Source organism: Oryza glaberrima, chromosome 6 (genome assembly GCF_000147395.1).
Source record: "Oryza glaberrima chromosome 6, OglaRS2, whole genome shotgun sequence".
NCBI lineage: Eukaryota > Viridiplantae > Streptophyta > Magnoliopsida > Poales > Poaceae > Oryza > Oryza glaberrima.
The window spans coordinates 5821855-5840630 of NC_068331.1; the positions used below are offsets into that span (position 1 = coordinate 5821855).

Here is an 18776-nt window from a genome sequence, read left to right on the forward strand (position 1 = left end):
GCTCAAGATATGTGGCTTTCACACCATATGAAGTTATATGCACTGATTAATTGTGATCATGTGGCTAAATTGATGAAGAAAAATAGACAATTCACTTATACTCCAACAGCCTAAGTTGATGAAGAAAGATGGACAATTCACTTATACTCCAATAGTTGGATACTATTTACGATCACCTTTGAAATAGTGATAATGTAGCTACATCGTGCACAAGCGAAATTATGTGAGAAATGATTTTACTTGCATAGTCACCTACATGAAACTTATCTTTCCCTTGTGGTATCGCCCATGTACTCTTTGAAAGAAACTCCTACTCCCTCCGTTTTAGGTTATAACACGTTTTGATTTTGGTCAAAGTCAAACTGTTTAAAGTTTAACTAAGTTTATAGAAAAAAGTAGTAACATTTTCAACCCAAGACAAATTTATTATGAAAATATATTCAATTATTGATTTGATGAAACTAATTTAGTATTATAAATATTATTATATTTGTCTATAAACTTAGTCAAACTTGAAACATTTTGACTTTGACCAAAGTCGTAACCTAAAACGGACAGAGTATGAAGTATTGCCTTCTAGCTATGGGGTCCACTAGCCATGGAGCCCGCATGTTAACCACTTAAAAAGTCAAAGGGTATAACCGAAAGTTAGAGGATCCCCTTCCGTCCTCTCTAGCCCACTCCCCTCCCTTCGAAATTCCCCTCTCCTCTTCCCTAGTCCAGCCATAATCCTTGTTCCTCTTCACTTGTTTGTGCCATTAACGCTTCCAGGTCACTTGCTATTGGTGTTGTGTTATACTTATTTTATCGTCAAGCTTGTTAGCTTATTGGTCAAAGTCAAAATTAGTTTTGAAACATAATTTTGAAGTTGATTTTAGGTTTTTTTTAATAATAATCTATTTTCAGCATTTGCTTTTAAACCACCAATAATACATCTATAAAATTTTTTCTATAAATTATTTTTTATTGCTTTCTTTATTTTTTTCCATTGCTTAGTAGTCATAGACTCATAGACCAGACAATCAAACCCCCAGTCATTAGCCCTAAACTGTCGTCACAAGTTTGTCACATAGTACATTTGCAATCTTTGCCCACGCCGGCCATCAGCTTTGCTAGTGACTAAGTGAGGAGTTTTAGTGGAAACTGGAAAGTGATAGATTTTGAGTTGAAATTTTGGATCCAAGTTCAATTTTCCATAACATATTTTCCGATGAATACATTTATTTAAAAAACGTATTTTTCGAAGTTACTTTTTCTAATAGAAGATGAATCAGAGTTGATTTTTTTTCCTTTTAATTGAAATCGAAATTGTAAAAAATTATTGGACATGAAGCCTCCTCCATAACACATGAAATTTTCTAATTACACCATATGAATTGTACAAAATCCTAAAAAAAATAGCCCTATAAAATTTTATTTGAAATCCCAGCATCCAAAGGAGGCATGGAAAGAGAGAGGTGAGAGTGTAAGTATATGGTGGGGAAGGGAGAGTGTTGTGTCAAAGGTGGAAGAAGGTGATCACCATTAGGTTAATCCTAGCAAAGTTCCATCATTGATACTGAAGTGTGGACGGGAGTCAGAATCTTGTTCTCTTTTCTTCACTCCCGTTCTTTTTAAAGGCGCCTCCTCCACCGAAATTCCTTTCTTGCAACCATAAAAGAGCTAATGTGCAGTGGTACTTATTAGTAGTGGAGCATAGTGAAGCTCAAAGTAGGGAGGTACGGTAGTCTCCTCATCTGTTCAGACCACCAGATATGATGTGGTGATAGATATACAAATACTGAAACCCAAAGCTTCAGAGTGTATATGATAGAAATTTTGGAGTACTATTTTAGTCTCCTTGAGTCCATCATTTATCAAAACTAATGATCACACTCGAGTTAGTTGATCAGGCAGAGCTCCTGCCATCCCCTTTCCCTTAAAAAACCACTAATGATAATGAAGATTAAGTTAATGTTTCTGCATCTTTAGTTTACAAACAATGTGTGCCCATCATTGAGGAGTACAAAAGCATCCGAAAGCGTCCCTCACACTCTAGAAAGAGTGGAAGACTCAAGAAAAAAGAAAGGTTTGTAACAATCGTACTTGTGTTAATATCTTTGTTTGGCACAAAGATTTACAACCGACGGAATGAAAGCATATTATTTCCTAGGTACTTGAAAGATCCGATCGTTAATGACTGACAATTGACAAATCATTGGGGTTGTGTTAATATACATTTGTCATGTACTGCTTAGGCATCTGGAGTTGTAAATTATGTTGGTTTAGTGTTAATAGGACCATGTTTAACTTATAGCCTCTGTTGTTGGGATGCATTTGTATTTTGGATCTTATAGGTGGTAGTCATTGTTAGTTGTTCTGCTCAGGAGCTATGGTACGAGGCACAAGCACGTTTGTGCAGCGTCCAAATTAGTTGTAGTTAGGATGCTACGAGTCTACGACTCTCTGCCGTATCCAATTTAATTTTTGTTAACTAAATGCCTATAAACCTGAATAAAATAAGCTTATGAGTAGGTGCTAACCATGTTGTGTCGTTTAGGGTATTCAAATTAGCCGGCATTTTACTGGTCGCCATCGATACACAACGAACTGGTTGGTGGGACGCATGGGTCAATAATCGAAATAACTGTAAGCAAATAAGCTTACACATTCTTGGTCTCCTTTCTTAAAAAAAAAAAAAGCTTACTTGTGTCCCCCAGCAAAACGTGAGTACAGCCACTTGGTGCACAAGAATTTTTCCTTTTTTTAAAAAAACTAGGAAGGTAGCCCGCGCACATGCGCGGGCATCTTATTTAATGTGTTTGAAATTTTATTACGAATGCTTACGTGTAGTTGGCTTTTTTTTATTGAAATACCCTTTGTACTTTCAAACTTATTTGGGACTTCTATGAATGTTGGTTATGATTTTATTCTAGTTACGCTTGCAACATAAAAATTTGTTAACTAAAATTGTGTGAAAGCATGCCGTTTTGAATTTATAAGAATATATTGTGTCATCACCATGAAGTTTCTATGAAACTATATATTGTACTATGATATATTGTACTATGGGTATTTCTATACTTTAAATAATAATTGCTTTTATACTATCTATTTCTTTTTGGATTTTAGGATAAAGTAATTTAAGATTTTCTATTAAACATATAGCTAATAGAACTATGTCATATAATTAAAGATAGATTTATACTTTGTCGCATAAATCCGAGAAAGTTAAATTTTGTTTCAAAATATAAGGGATTTTAGAGTAGTATTACTTGTCCTGTCCAAACAACTATAATTTATAATTTATTGTTTACCCAATCTTACCCTAACCACCTTCCCACCCTCCACGTCTCTTTTAATTAATAAAGGGTATCATAGTCTTTTTTTTTTCTTCCTCATTAGCTATAACCCTAAGGCAAATTTTGTTATAGGACACTGCGATTTCGTGGTTTTAGCTGTAGGATACCGTCCGAACTCACTTTTAGAGGAAGACACTCCATAAACGTGGTAATTTGCCAATGTACACCGCGCCGATTAGAATAATAATTTCCGGTTGAAGAGGAGAGAGAAATCACGTGAAATGTCAAAAATGCCCTTAGGCCCACATGTCAGCTCTCCTATCTGTCCTCTCTCTATCCCCTCCTTCCAGCGTCTGATGCGCGGCGTCGGGTGGTCGTGGTGGCAGAGAACAATGCTGACTCCGCGATGGCGACGACGGACACTACGGGCTTTCATGCTTCCTCCTCCTACAGGACCTTGAGCGCCGCCTGGATGTCAAGCCCGACCCCGCCCGCATCACGGTGGCGCCACCCGCCGCTGCGCGGCGACGACGCCGCGTGAAGTGCCGCGTGGTCGAACGGGCTTGTCGGCGATGGAAGATCGCTGCTGTCATACTATTGCTGTTGCGGCTACCACGGCGAGCAGCGGGCGACGGAGACGTCGAGCTTGCCTTCTCCACCATGGGTGAGACACGTAGAGAGAGAGAGAGAGGAGGAGATCCCGTTGACCGGCCGCTTGGTGAACTCCGCGGCGTTGAGGATGATGGTAGGGACGGGGTCGGTGGCAGCGAGGCGGGAAGGCGAGGGCCGGCGGTAGTAACGGACGGTGGTCATGGCATCCCACCACCGGATTTCCGCCGCATCCCGGAGTTCCGCAGCTAGAACTCACCCGTGCTGTCTCGCCGTCGCTGTCGCTCCGACCCTCGCCCCCGTGTCGCCGCGACCGCTCCACTCCGCGCATCAGACGTTGGAATGAGGGGATAGAGAGAGAGAGACATGAGAGAAATGAGAGCTGACATGTGGACCCAAGGACATTTTTGATATTTTACGCGATTTCTCTCTTCTCTTCAACCGGAAATTATTATTCTAATCGACACGGTGTCCATTGGCAAATTACCACGTTTATGGAGTGTCTTCCTCCAAAAGTGAGTTCGGGTGGTGTCCTACCGCTAAAACCACGAAATCACAGTGTCATGTAGCAAAATTTGCCTAACCCTAAATACCTTACGATGGTTCTTTACTACCTGTGAAATACATCTTGATGTTTTTTTCTAATTTATTAACACACTTGGATGATTGTTTTTTAATCTAAATGCTTATCTATAATGTAGAAATAATCCGATAGCTACGAATAACGTGACCACTTGTATAACGATAAATTACACGTTGAATGTTGTGCCTTCGTAAATAAAATTTTCAATAATTTCTCTTATTGATTAATATATCAATAAATACGTAGGTTATATCCTACATAGATTAGTCATATTTTTTAAATTATATGTAGGGTGTGTATTATTTATGTTTTTTCATATTGCAGTATACATATATATTTTTTGATTTAAAGAAAAGTCATGCGGATGTAGTTTTCAATTATTTTGTTCCATGAGATTGTACACCTAATTTACTTATTCGTGTTTATGAATAACTTATTATATTGCCATGTGGCAACATAGGAATGTCTATAGGAGTTCCAAAAGACGAAGACCAGCGATACATCATTTGCCTCCCTAAAACCCTATTTATAACCGGAGATAGTACAATTAATAGGAGGGATGCAATTTAGCTAGCCCTAATTAGCCACCCCAAGTACAAGTGCTCACCACCTCCTTTCTACTCCCTCCGTCCCATAATATAAGGGATTTTGAGTTTTTACTTGCAATATTTAACCACTCGTCTTATTAAAAAAATTTGTGCAAATATAAAAAAAAAAGTTGTGCACTTTGGATAATAAAGTAAGTCAGAAATAAAATAAATAATAATTCTAAAAATTTTTGAATAAGACAAATGGTTAAACAATGAAAAAAAAAATTAAAATCCCTTATATTATGGGACGGAGGGGAGTAGTACTATCAAACATGACCATGACCATTTACTAATAGTCTAGCCCTAAGGCCCTGTGAGTCTGTGATGTGTTGGGCACCACCAACCATTGCCATGATTTATTCCTCTTCTTTCTTTCTCTAACTTTAATTTTATTTATTCTTCTTGTGAGGCCCAAGCGGCCAAGCCGGGAGCCCGGGAGTGTGCAGCAGTAGACTAGTTAGTAGCTGTTCCACGGTCCCGACCGCCGCACGCTTAGTTTGACCGGAGCCGTCCACCCGTGAATGTGATCCATCCGGTTCCACGGCCAACTTTCCCGGTCAAACACGACGTGACGTTCCCCGTAATCCCCCACACGATCCACGGGAGAAACGCCCACCAAACAACCACAAATTATTCCAGAAAAAAAATAAACGAGGAGCAGTGACGTTCTCGCGACCATCATCCGAACGTGCCAAGCATCTTCTCTCAAACAAAATCGTGTCTTAAAAGTTAAATTAAACTACTTTTATACTGAGCCGTTTATTTACTGTGCGACAATGCGATATTATATTATCGTAATCCTAGTCGTGATCGCGATCCTGACACGAACAAAAAAACGGGCCGTGTCTAGGATTGTGACGCTGACGACGTTTTGCTAAGGGCGACACCAGTAACAGCACTGTACTAGCAGCGGCTATCAGCTCACATGGGCATGGCCGCTCGCTCCGTTCAACGCCGGGGACCGTTCGTTTCAACTGCTTCTGCCTTGCCGACCGCCAGTGACGAAGCGGAGGTCCGCTGAAACAGGTTGGCAGTTGGTGGCAACTCTGCTGCAGAATTATTTGCAGCATGACAGGTGAAGTTCTACGCATCTAGCTGCTGCAAGTCATATTCCTTTCGTCCCAAAAAAAAAAAAATGTAGAACTGAATATGACAGCGAATCTGAATAGAATTATATCCAGATTCATAATAGTATGATGTGATTTTTCATGGGACAGAGGGAGTATGACATAAAAGAGCAGTTAATCATAGCTCGATATCTGCAGTACTAGGGGTAGTTGCTATTGGTGATCATCTTGATTACCACTTCGGAGCTTTCGAGGCTTCAAACATAGGAGGCATGGTAAAGATATTCTTTTTCCTGTAAAGTTGATCGCAAAGGTCGTCATTTCTACAGTGTATCCAGTGTGAAAGAGCAAAAGAAATGCTAACGAATGTATAGTACTTTACATGTTTCACAGATCACAGTTTCAGAAAAGGGAATTTATCCAATTCAGGATATTGTTGGTACCAGAGATATTGTACACTACAGACATGCTTCCCTGATGCAGAAGACGCTCTTGAAGACACCCAACGCTAATAATCTCGCAAATCTTCTTTTACAGAACAATCCATCCATTAGCATTTCTTATGGGGAGGCCCCTTAGTACGATCTGTATAGTCCCATTAAGGGCTTCTCCCTATCCTCCATTCTTTTTCTTGCTGCTTCACGCGCTTTAAGGGCGGCTTCCTCCTCCTTTGAGATCACTTTGGGCTTGCCGTCCTCTCTTTTTCTCTTGTTAACAGCAATGGCGGATGGAGCACCCTTTACAGTTCTCATCGGATTCAGTGGTTTCTTGACGACCAAACCTGGAGCTTGGCCCCCTTTAATTGTGGGGACAGTCGCAACTGAAGCAGTTGGTTTTGTTTGTGAACTTGAGGATTGCCCAGCATTAGCTTGGGAGGTTTTCGCCCATGCGTATGCCTCTTCCTGAGTGACCCATTTACCTGCTCATTAAGAAAGCATAAATATTAGTGAGAAATAGCAGCTCCCTCAAAGGCATGACATAACCACTTAAAGATCCAGATACACATGTTAAGAGAAGTACCTAAACCGTCAGAATAGTAGAAACCAGAATTTGAGTCAAAATAGAGTCCAGTAGATTTGTCATAATAGTATCCTGAAGTAGAGTCGAATTCCCATCCTGCACAAACAGGATGTTATCTAACAGATTGAACAAATATTGTTAAATAGCGAAAATTGTAGTAGTGCTGGCGGACAGAATGATCAGCGCACATATGCAAACAGTGCATCATGGTTCATGCTACTCAGTGTTCCAGTTAAAGGTAGGAACTGGTCTGTTCATCTGTTCTCCTGTCTTTAATGACATATAATCATCAGTAAAGACTTAAGAGTATTAAGCATACTAACCAGAATAATTCTGCTAGGGCACAGTTCATGAAAATCTAACATCATTTCATTAACATTAATGCAATTGTTAGCAAAATTTATCGTCAACGTAGTAGCAGAGCAAGTATTACTCACGGCTCAATTTGGTAGTAAAAGTTTTACTCATGATGACATGGACAAATCTCAAACATTCATTTTTACATCCTATAGTAGTTTCCAGGCTACATATTTTCCCATACATTTGAGCCAAGAGAAAGATATGTTTGAAGGACGGATTTAAGATAAAACAATTTTAGGCTTTGAAAATTGACAGTAGTTAGACATTTCTGCTAACCAAGGTATTGTATTACATGAGCTAGGTTGGAATATATTTCAAGCATGTCAAAAACTAGAATCAGCAGGAGAAAAAATTAAGAAGATAAGACTAATACAACAAGTTAATACAAGCTCAAAATAGTGAACAAAAAGAGAAAACAGAAATCATGACCAACTAAGCCCTCTCAAGATTGGTGAATTAACCTAACCATCAACTAAAAAAATCCTACAAAAGCATAACAGAGAAGTAGGATGTTCCCAAAATTCCTAAAATAAAAGGAAAAAATATTTTTCACTATCCTAAACAAAGGACGGGAAGGAAGATAGCAAGCATATATCCTCTAAAAATTAGTCATCCTTCAAAACGGCTCTTCCTAGGGTGAGGTATTATCTGTCCCCATAAATAGAAAATTCCAGGAGTAATAAATAGGATTAAAGTATTGATATAATTGGAATTGCAGAAAGAAATACTCCATACTAATTTACTAAAAAAAGAAAGTACCTCATCCAAAGGACTCATTTTATATTTTAGGATTAAACAAAAGGGTTCGCAAATAAAAGCGCTTAGGGATAGCTTCATCAGATATGGAGGCCTATTTTTTTTTTATACAAAGCAGAGATAACTAATGGCACAAAAGAAAACAGGCTATGCAGTGGATCAGGCATTGAAGAACACTATTGATAGACAACGGTGAGCCATACAAACCATCTCCAGGTGCCGCAGAAGTGTCACCGTCCACATTCCTTTGACTGTTCTCTAAATCTTTTTGGTAGCTCTTTTTAGCTTTCTGCAGTGAACAGTAAGTTACAAATAACAAGGCATGGTAGTTCATAAATCAACCAATTGCAAGATAAATTGAAACAACACAGCAATAAGGGAAAGGATAAATTCAAAAAGAAAAAGCCTACATGGTTTTATCAATGCAGAAGTGTTTACCCTTCACAAGCTCTGTAGTTTGTGACATAACAATATGTACATTAGGTGATTAGGATACCAACATACTGGGGAAAAAAACAGCATTACAAACTTACAGCTTCTATTTGCTGGAGGGCCCGGGCTGCTTGCTGCTGCTCCTTTTCTTTGGCAGCACCCTCCTTTTGCATGGTTGCCAATCTTTTAGTGACATTGTCCTTGTGGCGCTTACCGATTTCATGTGTTCTGATGCTTAGTGGGTTATTAGCTATGTAAATCTTACAGAAGTCACACCATTTGTTTCCTTGGCTCACCCAGTACTGGAAAAAGATAGGGGAAAAAGTTATTTATAACAAAAAAACTTGCAAAGTTGGATGCTTGTGATGACAGTGTACAACAACTTAAATGTCAAAGAAGATGATCGCAGATAACTTTCAAAGGGCTAATAGGGACCCTGTATTCCTACCAGAAGGAAACTACAGTTGCTTCTTGTACTGTCACCTTTTCAGATAGTGACTAAATAATCTCTTTCTCGCAATGGTAAAAAATATTGATGCCAAAAAGTCAATTAGCAGGATTGGATGCTTGCAACAACAGAGTTTAAGAGCATAACATAGATCATATGAATGATTGGACACGAATTTTTTCGAAAGGAAAAAACAACTAACTATTCTCCTATAAACGAACACAATAGGCATTTGTATCCTGATTTATTCAGAAAGAGAATTGATAATATTGCCATGATACATCACATTGGGACTTTCAGTCTCTAATCTCCACTTAGCATTTCAAATTTAATTACAGTTGAATACAAACAAGTACTAAAAAATACCATTAACCTACCAAAAGAATCAAAGCCCTATTTGGTTAACTATCTCAATCTACAAAAACATAAGATGACTGAAGCACCCATATGAAGATGGAATCACTCCAGTCCAGAGGCAAAATCTTCCTCAGTCCAGCCTCACCAAGCCGCATATTCTATCTACTCTCCCATAGCATCCGAACACACAGGGACATGCACAAGCAGCATACGAATTACGAAACTAACCCTAATTCATCGAAATCCACGAGACCAAGTGACTAACAGAGGCAAAATCCCTAAACATCAGCTAATCCTGTATAAACTCGCACTCGGAAGAAGCCGACCATCACCGAGAAACCCCCCAAAGGAGAAAAAAGCACCGTGGTTTCGTTCAGATCGATGCGCGAATCCCCACAGCGGGCGGCGGAGGGCAACAGGGCAACGCGCGATGCCGGAAAATTGCGGAGGAAGAAGGGAGAGCGTACCTCCGTCATGGCGGGCAAGGGCTCCGCTCAGCTGCGCCGATTGCGACAGTGAGCTTCGCCTCCGCTGCCGGGGGAGGGGATCGCCGGAGCGGCCAAGCGAGCGGGGGATTTTTGGTCGCAGTCGGAGACGGGACGGGGGAGAGGGTGCTGGGGTGAGGAGTATTTCTGCGGGATGTGGGCCCGCCGGAGAGGGGGAGAAGCTGCGGATTCCAGACGTTCATAATTCAAATTCATGCCTTGTTTGAAGTTTAAACACGTGATTTTTCTTCCGAGTAAATTTCGAAAAAAAAAAGAAACACTACAACTATTTTTTTATCGAAACTCAATTTTAATCAAGCATTTCGGATAGTTGCAACAATAACATATGATTTATTAGAAAGCTGCAACTTTATATCCTACTCCATCCATTTTTATAATCCATCCATTTTTATAATCCATCCATTTTATATTATAAGTTATTTTGATTTTTTTAATTAGTCAAACTTTTTTAAGTTTGATAAATTTTATAACACCAATTAGTTTTATTAAAACTAACATTTAATATATTTTGATAATAGGTTTGTTTTATGTAAAAAATATTATTTTATTTTTCTACAAATGTAATCAACTAGGAAAAAAAATTCAAAATGTTTCGATCCACCTATCATACATATATGAATACTCATGTTGTTGTACATTGGGTTCACGTGTTACATAAACTAAAACGATATAATTTTATAGTTTTCTAATAAAATCATTCACTATTATTGTAGCTTTGTAGATAGCAAAGTAATAATTTTGACCAAATAATTACAATACTATGAAATTTATTTTTTTAAAAAAAATCGGATTTCTGTCCGCTTCGTACACGAACTGCATTTTGGACAAAGGCGATGATAGTTTAGTAGCAACAGCTAATAAGCCTTAGATTAATAAACGGAGCAACTAAAATTGTTTCAAATAATTAGAGTTTGGTTAAAACTTTTATATCTATTCTCGGCAATTAAAAGCTAAGGCTAGATAATAGAATACGATGAAAGAACTCCAAAACCAAGTATCAAAATTAAAATTTTGGCTAAGGCTTATATTTAAGCTAACATGAAGACTTCAGTTTAATTAGAAATTTTCCTGCATTCCGAACTTGTCTCAAGTCCATCCCAGGCTATTATTTCTCAAAAAAAAAAAAACCCGGCCGAATGTTTGTGTTATAGATGACTCTTGTCTCAGAAGAAATAATGGTCTATTAAAATAAAGTTAGGTATGGATGTGTCTCCTGTTGCCTAATATGGGCGATTTCTGGAGTTTCCGAAACTCAAATATGCGATTCCATTGCCCCAGACTCCAACATTGATTGATTTTAATGAACATTTAGTCGGAGTACATGGACAATTCAAACAGATGCAAACTGTAAGAGGTCATGTTCCACGAAATGTAAGCTACTGCTACACTTTCTTCGAGCGATCAGTCAAAGTTTTCGATCTTGATTGGAGTTATATCATCTGCCACCTTAAAATTCCCGACTAATCGAGCAAAGAACACCATCTGCTGCTCCAAAGTAAACTTGATGTTCTCAGCCTGTTCAAATGGAAGAGCATACTCCATCACAACCTTATCGCAGGGTTTAGGGTGTAAAGAGACTTGAGACTAGAGAGACAAGTGATACAGTTTGGTACCTTGCGGAAACCATGCTGCTCTCCTTCGTATTCCACCAAGGCAACAGGCAAACCTTTCTCTTTTAAGGCCTTGTATATTTTGCGTGCCTGATCTGGTGGGACTACCTGGAATGAAAATGAATTGAAGCAGATGAAATTGTTTGCACTTTATAGTTGCAATTATGCACCATTAATTTCTCGGTTATCATGATTATGAGCTCATAGGAAATGTTTCACAAGGAAATATTGCAGGAATGATGAGAGGCAATTATGCATCAGTAATTCCTCAGTTATCATGACTATGCATGAGACCAACATAGAAACTTCCGGTTTATGAACTCATAGGAAATGTTTCACAAGGAAATATTGCAGGAATGATGAGAAAAAGGCTCAACTACACAATATAGAAGTATTTTTTTAAAAAAAAAATCTTTAACTCTAAGTTATAAGTACCTAGAAAGTGACCCTTGCTTCTCCAGGTGAGTTATGAAAATTAATAAAAAAAAATTAGCAAATAACATGTGAACATGAAACTTATTACTTGTCTTAGATCTAATACTCCTGTAATAAATCTGTAAGAACTAATGAGTACCAGAGGATGGTTTAGGAAAAACCATTAGTTAACTATAGGAGGAACTAAAATATGATGAATTGATGATCTGACAGAAGCGGATAATCTAATAAACAGAAAATAAAAGCTCGATTCAAGAGTCCCACATTAGCTTGTCTGCTGTTCTGCTAGATATCGATCTCTATTCAAGGGTGCAAGTGTAACAGCGGAGCATACCTCATACAGTAAATTTTCACCGCATGTAACACTTTGACATGTTATACAACTATACACTGACAAACATGACTTGTCTAAAATAGTTGATCCTCAGCAATCATCACATACCTTATCATCCAAGCCTTGAAACAAAATAACTGGACATGTAAATTTGTCAACAAAGTTGATCGGTGATCTCTCATAGTAAGCATTTTCATTTCCTGAAGAGCAATGTGGCAAAAGGTGACTATTACATTGGACATACGGGTTGGATTGAATACTTTTACCAAAGCAGAAATAGTGAGACTCTTATGGTCTTACCTACAAGATTGTCAGTATAGTGAGACTCGAATTTGTGTGTCTCTGCTCTCAACAAAGATAAGTCACCAATCTGCTCATTAATATGGTAATAAAAATGACAAGTCAACAATCTGCTCAATAGTTCTTATGTCTATGTAGAGACAAAAATGATTGACGTTACAAAGGTGGACCACTCTGTGAACTGCACTTTAATCTTTTTATCAGTTTTCCATATCAAATTACCTATCATACAAATGCAAGTAGTGATTTAATACCTCAATTTCACGTTATAAATCAAGTTTGTTAAATTCTTAGTTATATCTGTGAAAAACAGATCCTACAACGTTGTGCACTGGGCTGAAAAATATTCTTGAATATTCCCATCTTGGATATGGACTAAGAAAAGGATCATATCGCCAATTATTTTCTAAAAGATAATGCAATTGATGTGTAAAAAGTAACTATTACTTAAAAACAATCACAAGAAATCTAGAACCTGCAGCCCCCATTGTTCTTTGTTATGTACATTTATAGGAAAGCCAAAAAAAGCAGAATCCTAGAAAGATATATAACTTACACCATACAAAGAAGCTCCAGCCTTGAATGTGTCCCTGAATGCGAGTGAAGCTAACGTAGTGTACCCACCTGCTGATCGCCCAGTAATACAAAGGCGTCGCTCATCTACTTTCCCACTCTCCACCTAAAAAATGCATTAAGGTGTTTTGTTAGCATTACTATAATGAAATGCTATTATATAATTACGACCATTACTACTAGGATGTACCAGGACTCTTGCACAGCTGCAACAATCATCAACATCGACGATACCCCATTTCCCCAATAGCCTCTCTCGATACTCCCTCCCAAAACCTTCAGTTATATTATTATACTACAGTTAAATTCAGTGATAAAACTAAAGATTTAAATAACCTAGAGCCTTTATTAAATCAACTACGACATGAATTAGCAGAAAAAGAAAACAAGCTCCCAACATTGTACATAAAGGTGCAACCAAAAGTCCAAACAGTGGAAGCTAAAAGGACAAACCAGTGCTTCCCCCATAGTTAACATCAAGATATGCCCATCCTCGACTTGTCCAATACTGAACACTCAGGTCCAGAATTCCACGTGTTTCTGCTGTTGGTCCTCCTGAAAGATGTGGGGAATATCAAATATGCGATTGCCATGATTGTGATCATGGAAAAGAAGGATGCAATAACCTAATGAACCAAATTAGACAGAAACCACATAGTAAAAATTGTAAATACAAAACAGAACACATAACAGTTGGGCCTAAATAACTGAATAATTATTTTCTGGGATCAAACTACAAAGATATTCTGAGGCATCACAAGGCTTCAATAATTTACTTACCATGTGTTTTGACAAGCAATGGAGGTTTTTCGTCTGGCAAACCTTGAAAATTTGGGTTTGAAGGTGGGTAGAAATATGCATAAGCTTTCTGGCCGGTGCTGGATGTTGAAAACTCAACAAATTCTGGTGCACTGAAGAAAGAACTATATTGTACAACATCTGATGAGGATGACCAAATTATTGAGAAACTAACTACTTTTGTTCTGTCCTCATTTAAAGCTACCTGAAAGAAACAGAATATGATGCTTCATAGTTGATACACAAAAAGTTCTAAAATGAAAAAAAAAAGAGGCACCAACACATCATCAACAAAGCAGAAATCTGGATGTGAGATCCTAGAAACCTTTGCGATTGACATTGGAACAGTTGCAGATGCACCTTCAATATAGAAGTAATCATTTCCAGTAACCTGGCACACCATAGTAGAGGACTAGAGGTAAGTTATCATAACCACTCTAGAACGGAACTAAACAAGGCAGAATATGGATAGTACAGTTTTTTCAAATAAAAGTGATGCCGAATACGATGCTTACCACATTGGATAAATCACTGAAGGGGGTGTCAAGCAATGAAACAGAACCTATATCAGAGTCCAGAACACCAAGATATGACCTTCCATGCTGCCTGTGTGACATATAGGTATTGTGATGGAATTTTTAATATATTTTCATCAACAGAAGTATAACAGTACAATAAAAACCTGTAGCTGAAAACAATGTGATTGCTTTCACCAAGAAAACCATAAGAGCTGATACCAAAAACCCACAATGGCCTTGTGAACTCAGCATCTAGCGTGTAAACTGAAATAACCTCGTTGGTGTGCTCAACCTGATGACAAACAAGTGCATTGGCAATGTATGTCAAACAAAATCCAGATGATGACCAAGAATGCTGTATTTGATCATGCAATGAGCCATGATCATTGAAGTCATTACTTACAAGTTCCAACTAAAAAGTAGAGATGTCAAACAAAATCAGGACAAAAGATACTTCAAATGTTAAATGAAGAAGTTCAAGGATTAAGAGAAAACTAATTACCCATTTATAGATGTTCCAAAATCCACTCCCTCTATCAGTTATGAAAAACAATTCGCCTGCAAGTTCATATGAATTAGACGAATCTTTGGTAGCAGAGTTGCAAGCAGGATGATTATAATCATGATAAATCAATAGTCGCATCACTGCCAAGCAAATAAATTGCTATTGCTAAAGTTGCAAAGGGGTTAATGGGTTATGGAACCAACGAATTTAATCACTGTGATTGTGAAGAAAAGGCTCGGGAACAATAATAAATACAAGTAGCTGGCCGAGCTAAGAACACCTTCCATACCAAAGATAACATTTTTTGCTTAAATAAGACAATTGTACATCGTGGATATGAACTATGCTAGACCATCTAGTTGAAACCACTCAAGGAAATAATCCACACAGCAAATACTGTAAGACTAACATGAACATTTTTTTTAGAGCAATACTGACAGAAATCATGATGTAACATCTCGGTAGAATAGTATTGATTCCATCTTCTGGCGTCCAGTATTAGAGTCAATTAAAAATGTGAATATGCATGCCTAAAGAAAGAGCAAGATATGGTAGGTACTGCTTCACAATGTTACATTTGTATAATCTTCTCATGCAAATATGTTTGAATTCCTACAAACATACAGGCATAATAAATAAATAAATAAACAAACATATTACAAACATATAACGGCTTTCTCACTCAAGTAACAAATAAATATGCAACATGTTTCAGATAATCAGACAAAATTAACAAGCAACATGACACCTTTTGGAGACCATTTAGGCTCAGTTGGGGACTCCACTAACATTGGATTGCTACCAGCAACACAGACCCGTTTGGTCAAGTCTCTACAAACAAAGAATCATGGGTGCTTAATCATAAAAAGCTAACAGTTGAAAAAAAAATCAGAAACAGGTCGAAAATGGACTAGCATAAGGTTACAGACTGCAACACTAGAGATTACAACAGAAAATAAATCCAAAAGTTTTTAGTATTATGAGATATTCCTCTGTAGTCAGACTAACTTCTTTATATATATATTCCATGCATTAGAGATAGGGTTCCTTAGGGACACTCAAAGTTTATTAAAGTGTACCATCAAATGATTCCTGTAGAAGGGCTAGCATGTATTATGAACCAAGAAAAAGATAATGGATCCATCTAAATTTCTGTCATCCCGAATGTAACATTTGTTTTGTTTATATTACCTGATTGGAAGAAAAAGGCAGCATGTTCTAATATGCATTTCTAAAGATAATGTTGCTTACCCGCTTTCAGAGAAGTAGCCAACCCAAAGTTCTGACTTATCCCAGGGCATATTTGGATGACTCCACTCTATCCATGCCATACGCTTGTTATTATGGTCAATACGAGGAAAAGCATAGAAGTCATTGCCACTAATCAGCACCTTTGGTTCTTCAATACAGAAAAAAAATGTAAGAATTCTTACAAAAAAAGCAGATATGAGAAAATTACAAGCAACACGCACACATAGATTTAACTTTGTGAAAGTTATAAACATTTCGTATAGTCTTACCCTGAACAACCCCATTACTCAAGCTTATAGCTGCGATTGTTGTGGTGGGATTCAAGCTACTCTTTCGACGGTCTATCAAGAAATTTGAGCATGTCAGAAGTTCAGTATGCAACTATAGTTTGTAATAAAATCATATGCCAATTTACCTTCTATCACGGTAACATAACGGCTGAAGTGAGGATCAAAGACTCCATCAGCATAACTGACATCAGGCCCACCATAATCGGGTGTAAGAGGCACAGGCACACCAGCTGACAAGGGAAAATCATCATGTGAAATATTTCAGCAGAAAAAAATATCATTATTTAATATGCATATTGATCATCAAGCATTAAGTGCTTCTAAATATTTAACAGCTGAATAGTGTGATTAGATTTCCTTTTTAATCCTGTCAAACACAACCTATCATTTCACTGGCTGTCATTTCATTATAAACGCAAGTCTTTTCGCTTGTTAAGACATGCTCCACCAATTCTACTTATTTGAATGAGCATGCTATACAGTAACCTATAAATGCATATACGCAATGAAATATTTTTCAATGAAGTACTAGACAAAGAATTACCATAAGTAAGGAAAGTAAAAACACATCCTTCCAACTAAATTATATTTCTTTATTGACATGCTAATTCAGTTAGGTTCACCTAACTCCTTAGTCCTACAACCATAGCAAATGACTCACTTTTAGTACTTTGCTTGTACAGACGTTGATCCTTGTAGTTTGAGAACACAACAACATTATCTTTGACTGCAAATGCACCACCTCCATATTCTTGAGCTAGAGTACGTGCTGCAAATTCTTGAGGTATGATATCCACAGGCTTATCATCCTCCTTGACAATAACCATACGCCTGTGTCCAATATGGTTGAAGATAAATTAATTCCGAGTGACACAGCATAACAGGGAACTATTAAAAGTTGAACATGGCATGGTACACTAATAACAGACATTAACAAACTTAACACAGTTATTGCAACCATCAATTATTTAATTGCACACTGCTAGAAATTCATGGAATTAGCAATTGCCAGGCAGAAAGAATTTATTATATTACATTAATCTTCTGGCATCATGTTGTCTCTAGTGCAGTAATGCACACACAGCAAATGCATATAAAATACATTCTGGGTTTCTCAAATTTGCATATTCAATCAACTCTAATTGTCAAAGCCCATAAGCCAATCATTCATTTGACCATGTATTCTAGTGCAAAGCTGTAACTTGCTTTCATTTATATGCAGAAAAATCATACCAGTAATCTGCTGAGAAACTAAAATTCCAATAATTAAAAAAAAAACATAGTGAAACGAAATCACATTATTCCTTCCAGTTTCTATGATACAATCTCCACGCAAATATGTGCCAACATGCTACTAAAACAATGCCAGAATCTAGATACGCACACTTACTAAGAAACTAGTAACAAACATCACAACAGCTCGAGACCAACAATCACAATAGCTCGAGGCCACCAAGACACAAAAGAGAATCAGAATCTCCATGTGCCTTAACGTATAATTAAGGCACCATACAAACTTCCGTAAAAAAAAGTGTAGTAGTAGCTGCCAATGCTATTACCAAAATATTTGGAGGAAAAAAAATTATTTATAACTGTTATAAGCTCAGGAACGGCGGTTACTGGTTAACTTACCCTTTCTCCTCGGGCCGGCCCTCGATCCAGAGGAGGCGCCCGTCACCGGCGAGGGCGATCCCTCCCAGCCGCTTGTCGGCGCCGGAGACAACATCGGCGGTGATGGGCGACCTCCAGGATCCGTACGGCGCCGCCACGGGCTTCTCGCCGGTACCGCCACCGTCGGCGGCGGCAGCGGCGGGGGAGGCCGCGGTGGTGGAGGAGGAGGAGGAGGACATGCGGGGCGCCGACGCGAGCGGGCGGCGGAGGCGGATGCGGGGCAGCGCGCGGAGGAGGAGGTGGGGGGCGGAGGCGGAGAGGCGTGCGGGTGAGATGGAGGCGAGAAGTGTCGCCATTTGTGAGGACTGCTTTTTATAAGAGGTTTTGTGGGGTTTTTGCGGTTTATAGAACAGTGGAGGATACGCTCCATTGTTCCACTCTAGCATTCGCAGCGAGATCCGCTATTGCGCTTTGTTAAATTTTCTTAGTTGTTCATTTTTAGTGCATTTGATCAATGCTACTCAATTTGTTTCTAAAGAAAT

At 38.2% G+C, this 18776-nt stretch overlaps 2 protein-coding genes across 2 annotated transcripts; both read right to left on the reverse strand.

The window, feature by feature from the left end:
• Window positions 1-6470: 6470 nt before the first annotated feature.
• LOC127777800 (zinc finger protein ZOP1) lies at window positions 6471-10138 on the reverse strand. Its single transcript, XM_052304419.1, has 5 exons — window positions 9971-10138; window positions 8800-9000; window positions 8474-8555; window positions 7151-7246; window positions 6471-7049 (listed from the first exon to the last, which is right to left on the reverse strand). The coding sequence occupies exons 1-5, from the start codon at window positions 9977-9979 to the stop codon at window positions 6706-6708; spliced, it is 732 nt and encodes a 243-aa protein (XP_052160379.1). The 5' UTR covers window positions 9980-10138; the 3' UTR covers window positions 6471-6705.
• A 960-nt stretch (window positions 10139-11098) lies between these two features.
• On the reverse strand, window positions 11099-18612 carry LOC127777530 (uncharacterized). Its single transcript, XM_052304138.1, has 18 exons — window positions 18256-18612; window positions 17285-17454; window positions 16749-16853; window positions 16603-16674; window positions 16334-16481; window positions 15831-15913; window positions 15080-15135; window positions 14742-14869; window positions 14575-14665; window positions 14385-14450; window positions 14042-14264; window positions 13715-13816; window positions 13452-13537; window positions 13245-13367; window positions 12689-12758; window positions 12497-12588; window positions 11623-11727; window positions 11099-11524 (listed from the first exon to the last, which is right to left on the reverse strand). The coding sequence occupies exons 1-18, from the start codon at window positions 18588-18590 to the stop codon at window positions 11411-11413; spliced, it is 2169 nt and encodes a 722-aa protein (XP_052160098.1). The 5' UTR covers window positions 18591-18612; the 3' UTR covers window positions 11099-11410.
• Between the last annotated feature and the right edge of the window lie 164 nt (window positions 18613-18776).

Bases quoted from the DNA above. Each gene is read 5' to 3' on its own strand.
- LOC127777800 (XM_052304419.1), bottom strand. The intron at 7,247-8,473 runs GTTTGTATGGCT...CTGTTTGTGCAG, and splicing joins TTCTGCGGCACCTGGAGATG to GATGGGAATTCGACTCTACT. The intron at 7,050-7,150 runs GTACTTCTCTTA...CTTAATGAGCAG, and splicing joins CTACTATTCTGACGGTTTAG to GTAAATGGGTCACTCAGGAA.
- LOC127777530 (XM_052304138.1), bottom strand. From the start codon at position 18,590: ATGGCGACACTTCTCGCCTCCATCTCACCCGCACGCCTCTCCGCCTCC. The intron at 14,451-14,574 runs GTAAGCATCGTA...ATGGTGTGCCAG, and splicing joins TCAGTGATTTATCCAATGTG to GTTACTGGAAATGATTACTT. The intron at 13,368-13,451 runs GTACATCCTAGT...TGCATTTTTTAG, and splicing joins GCAGCTGTGCAAGAGTCCTG to GTGGAGAGTGGGAAAGTAGA.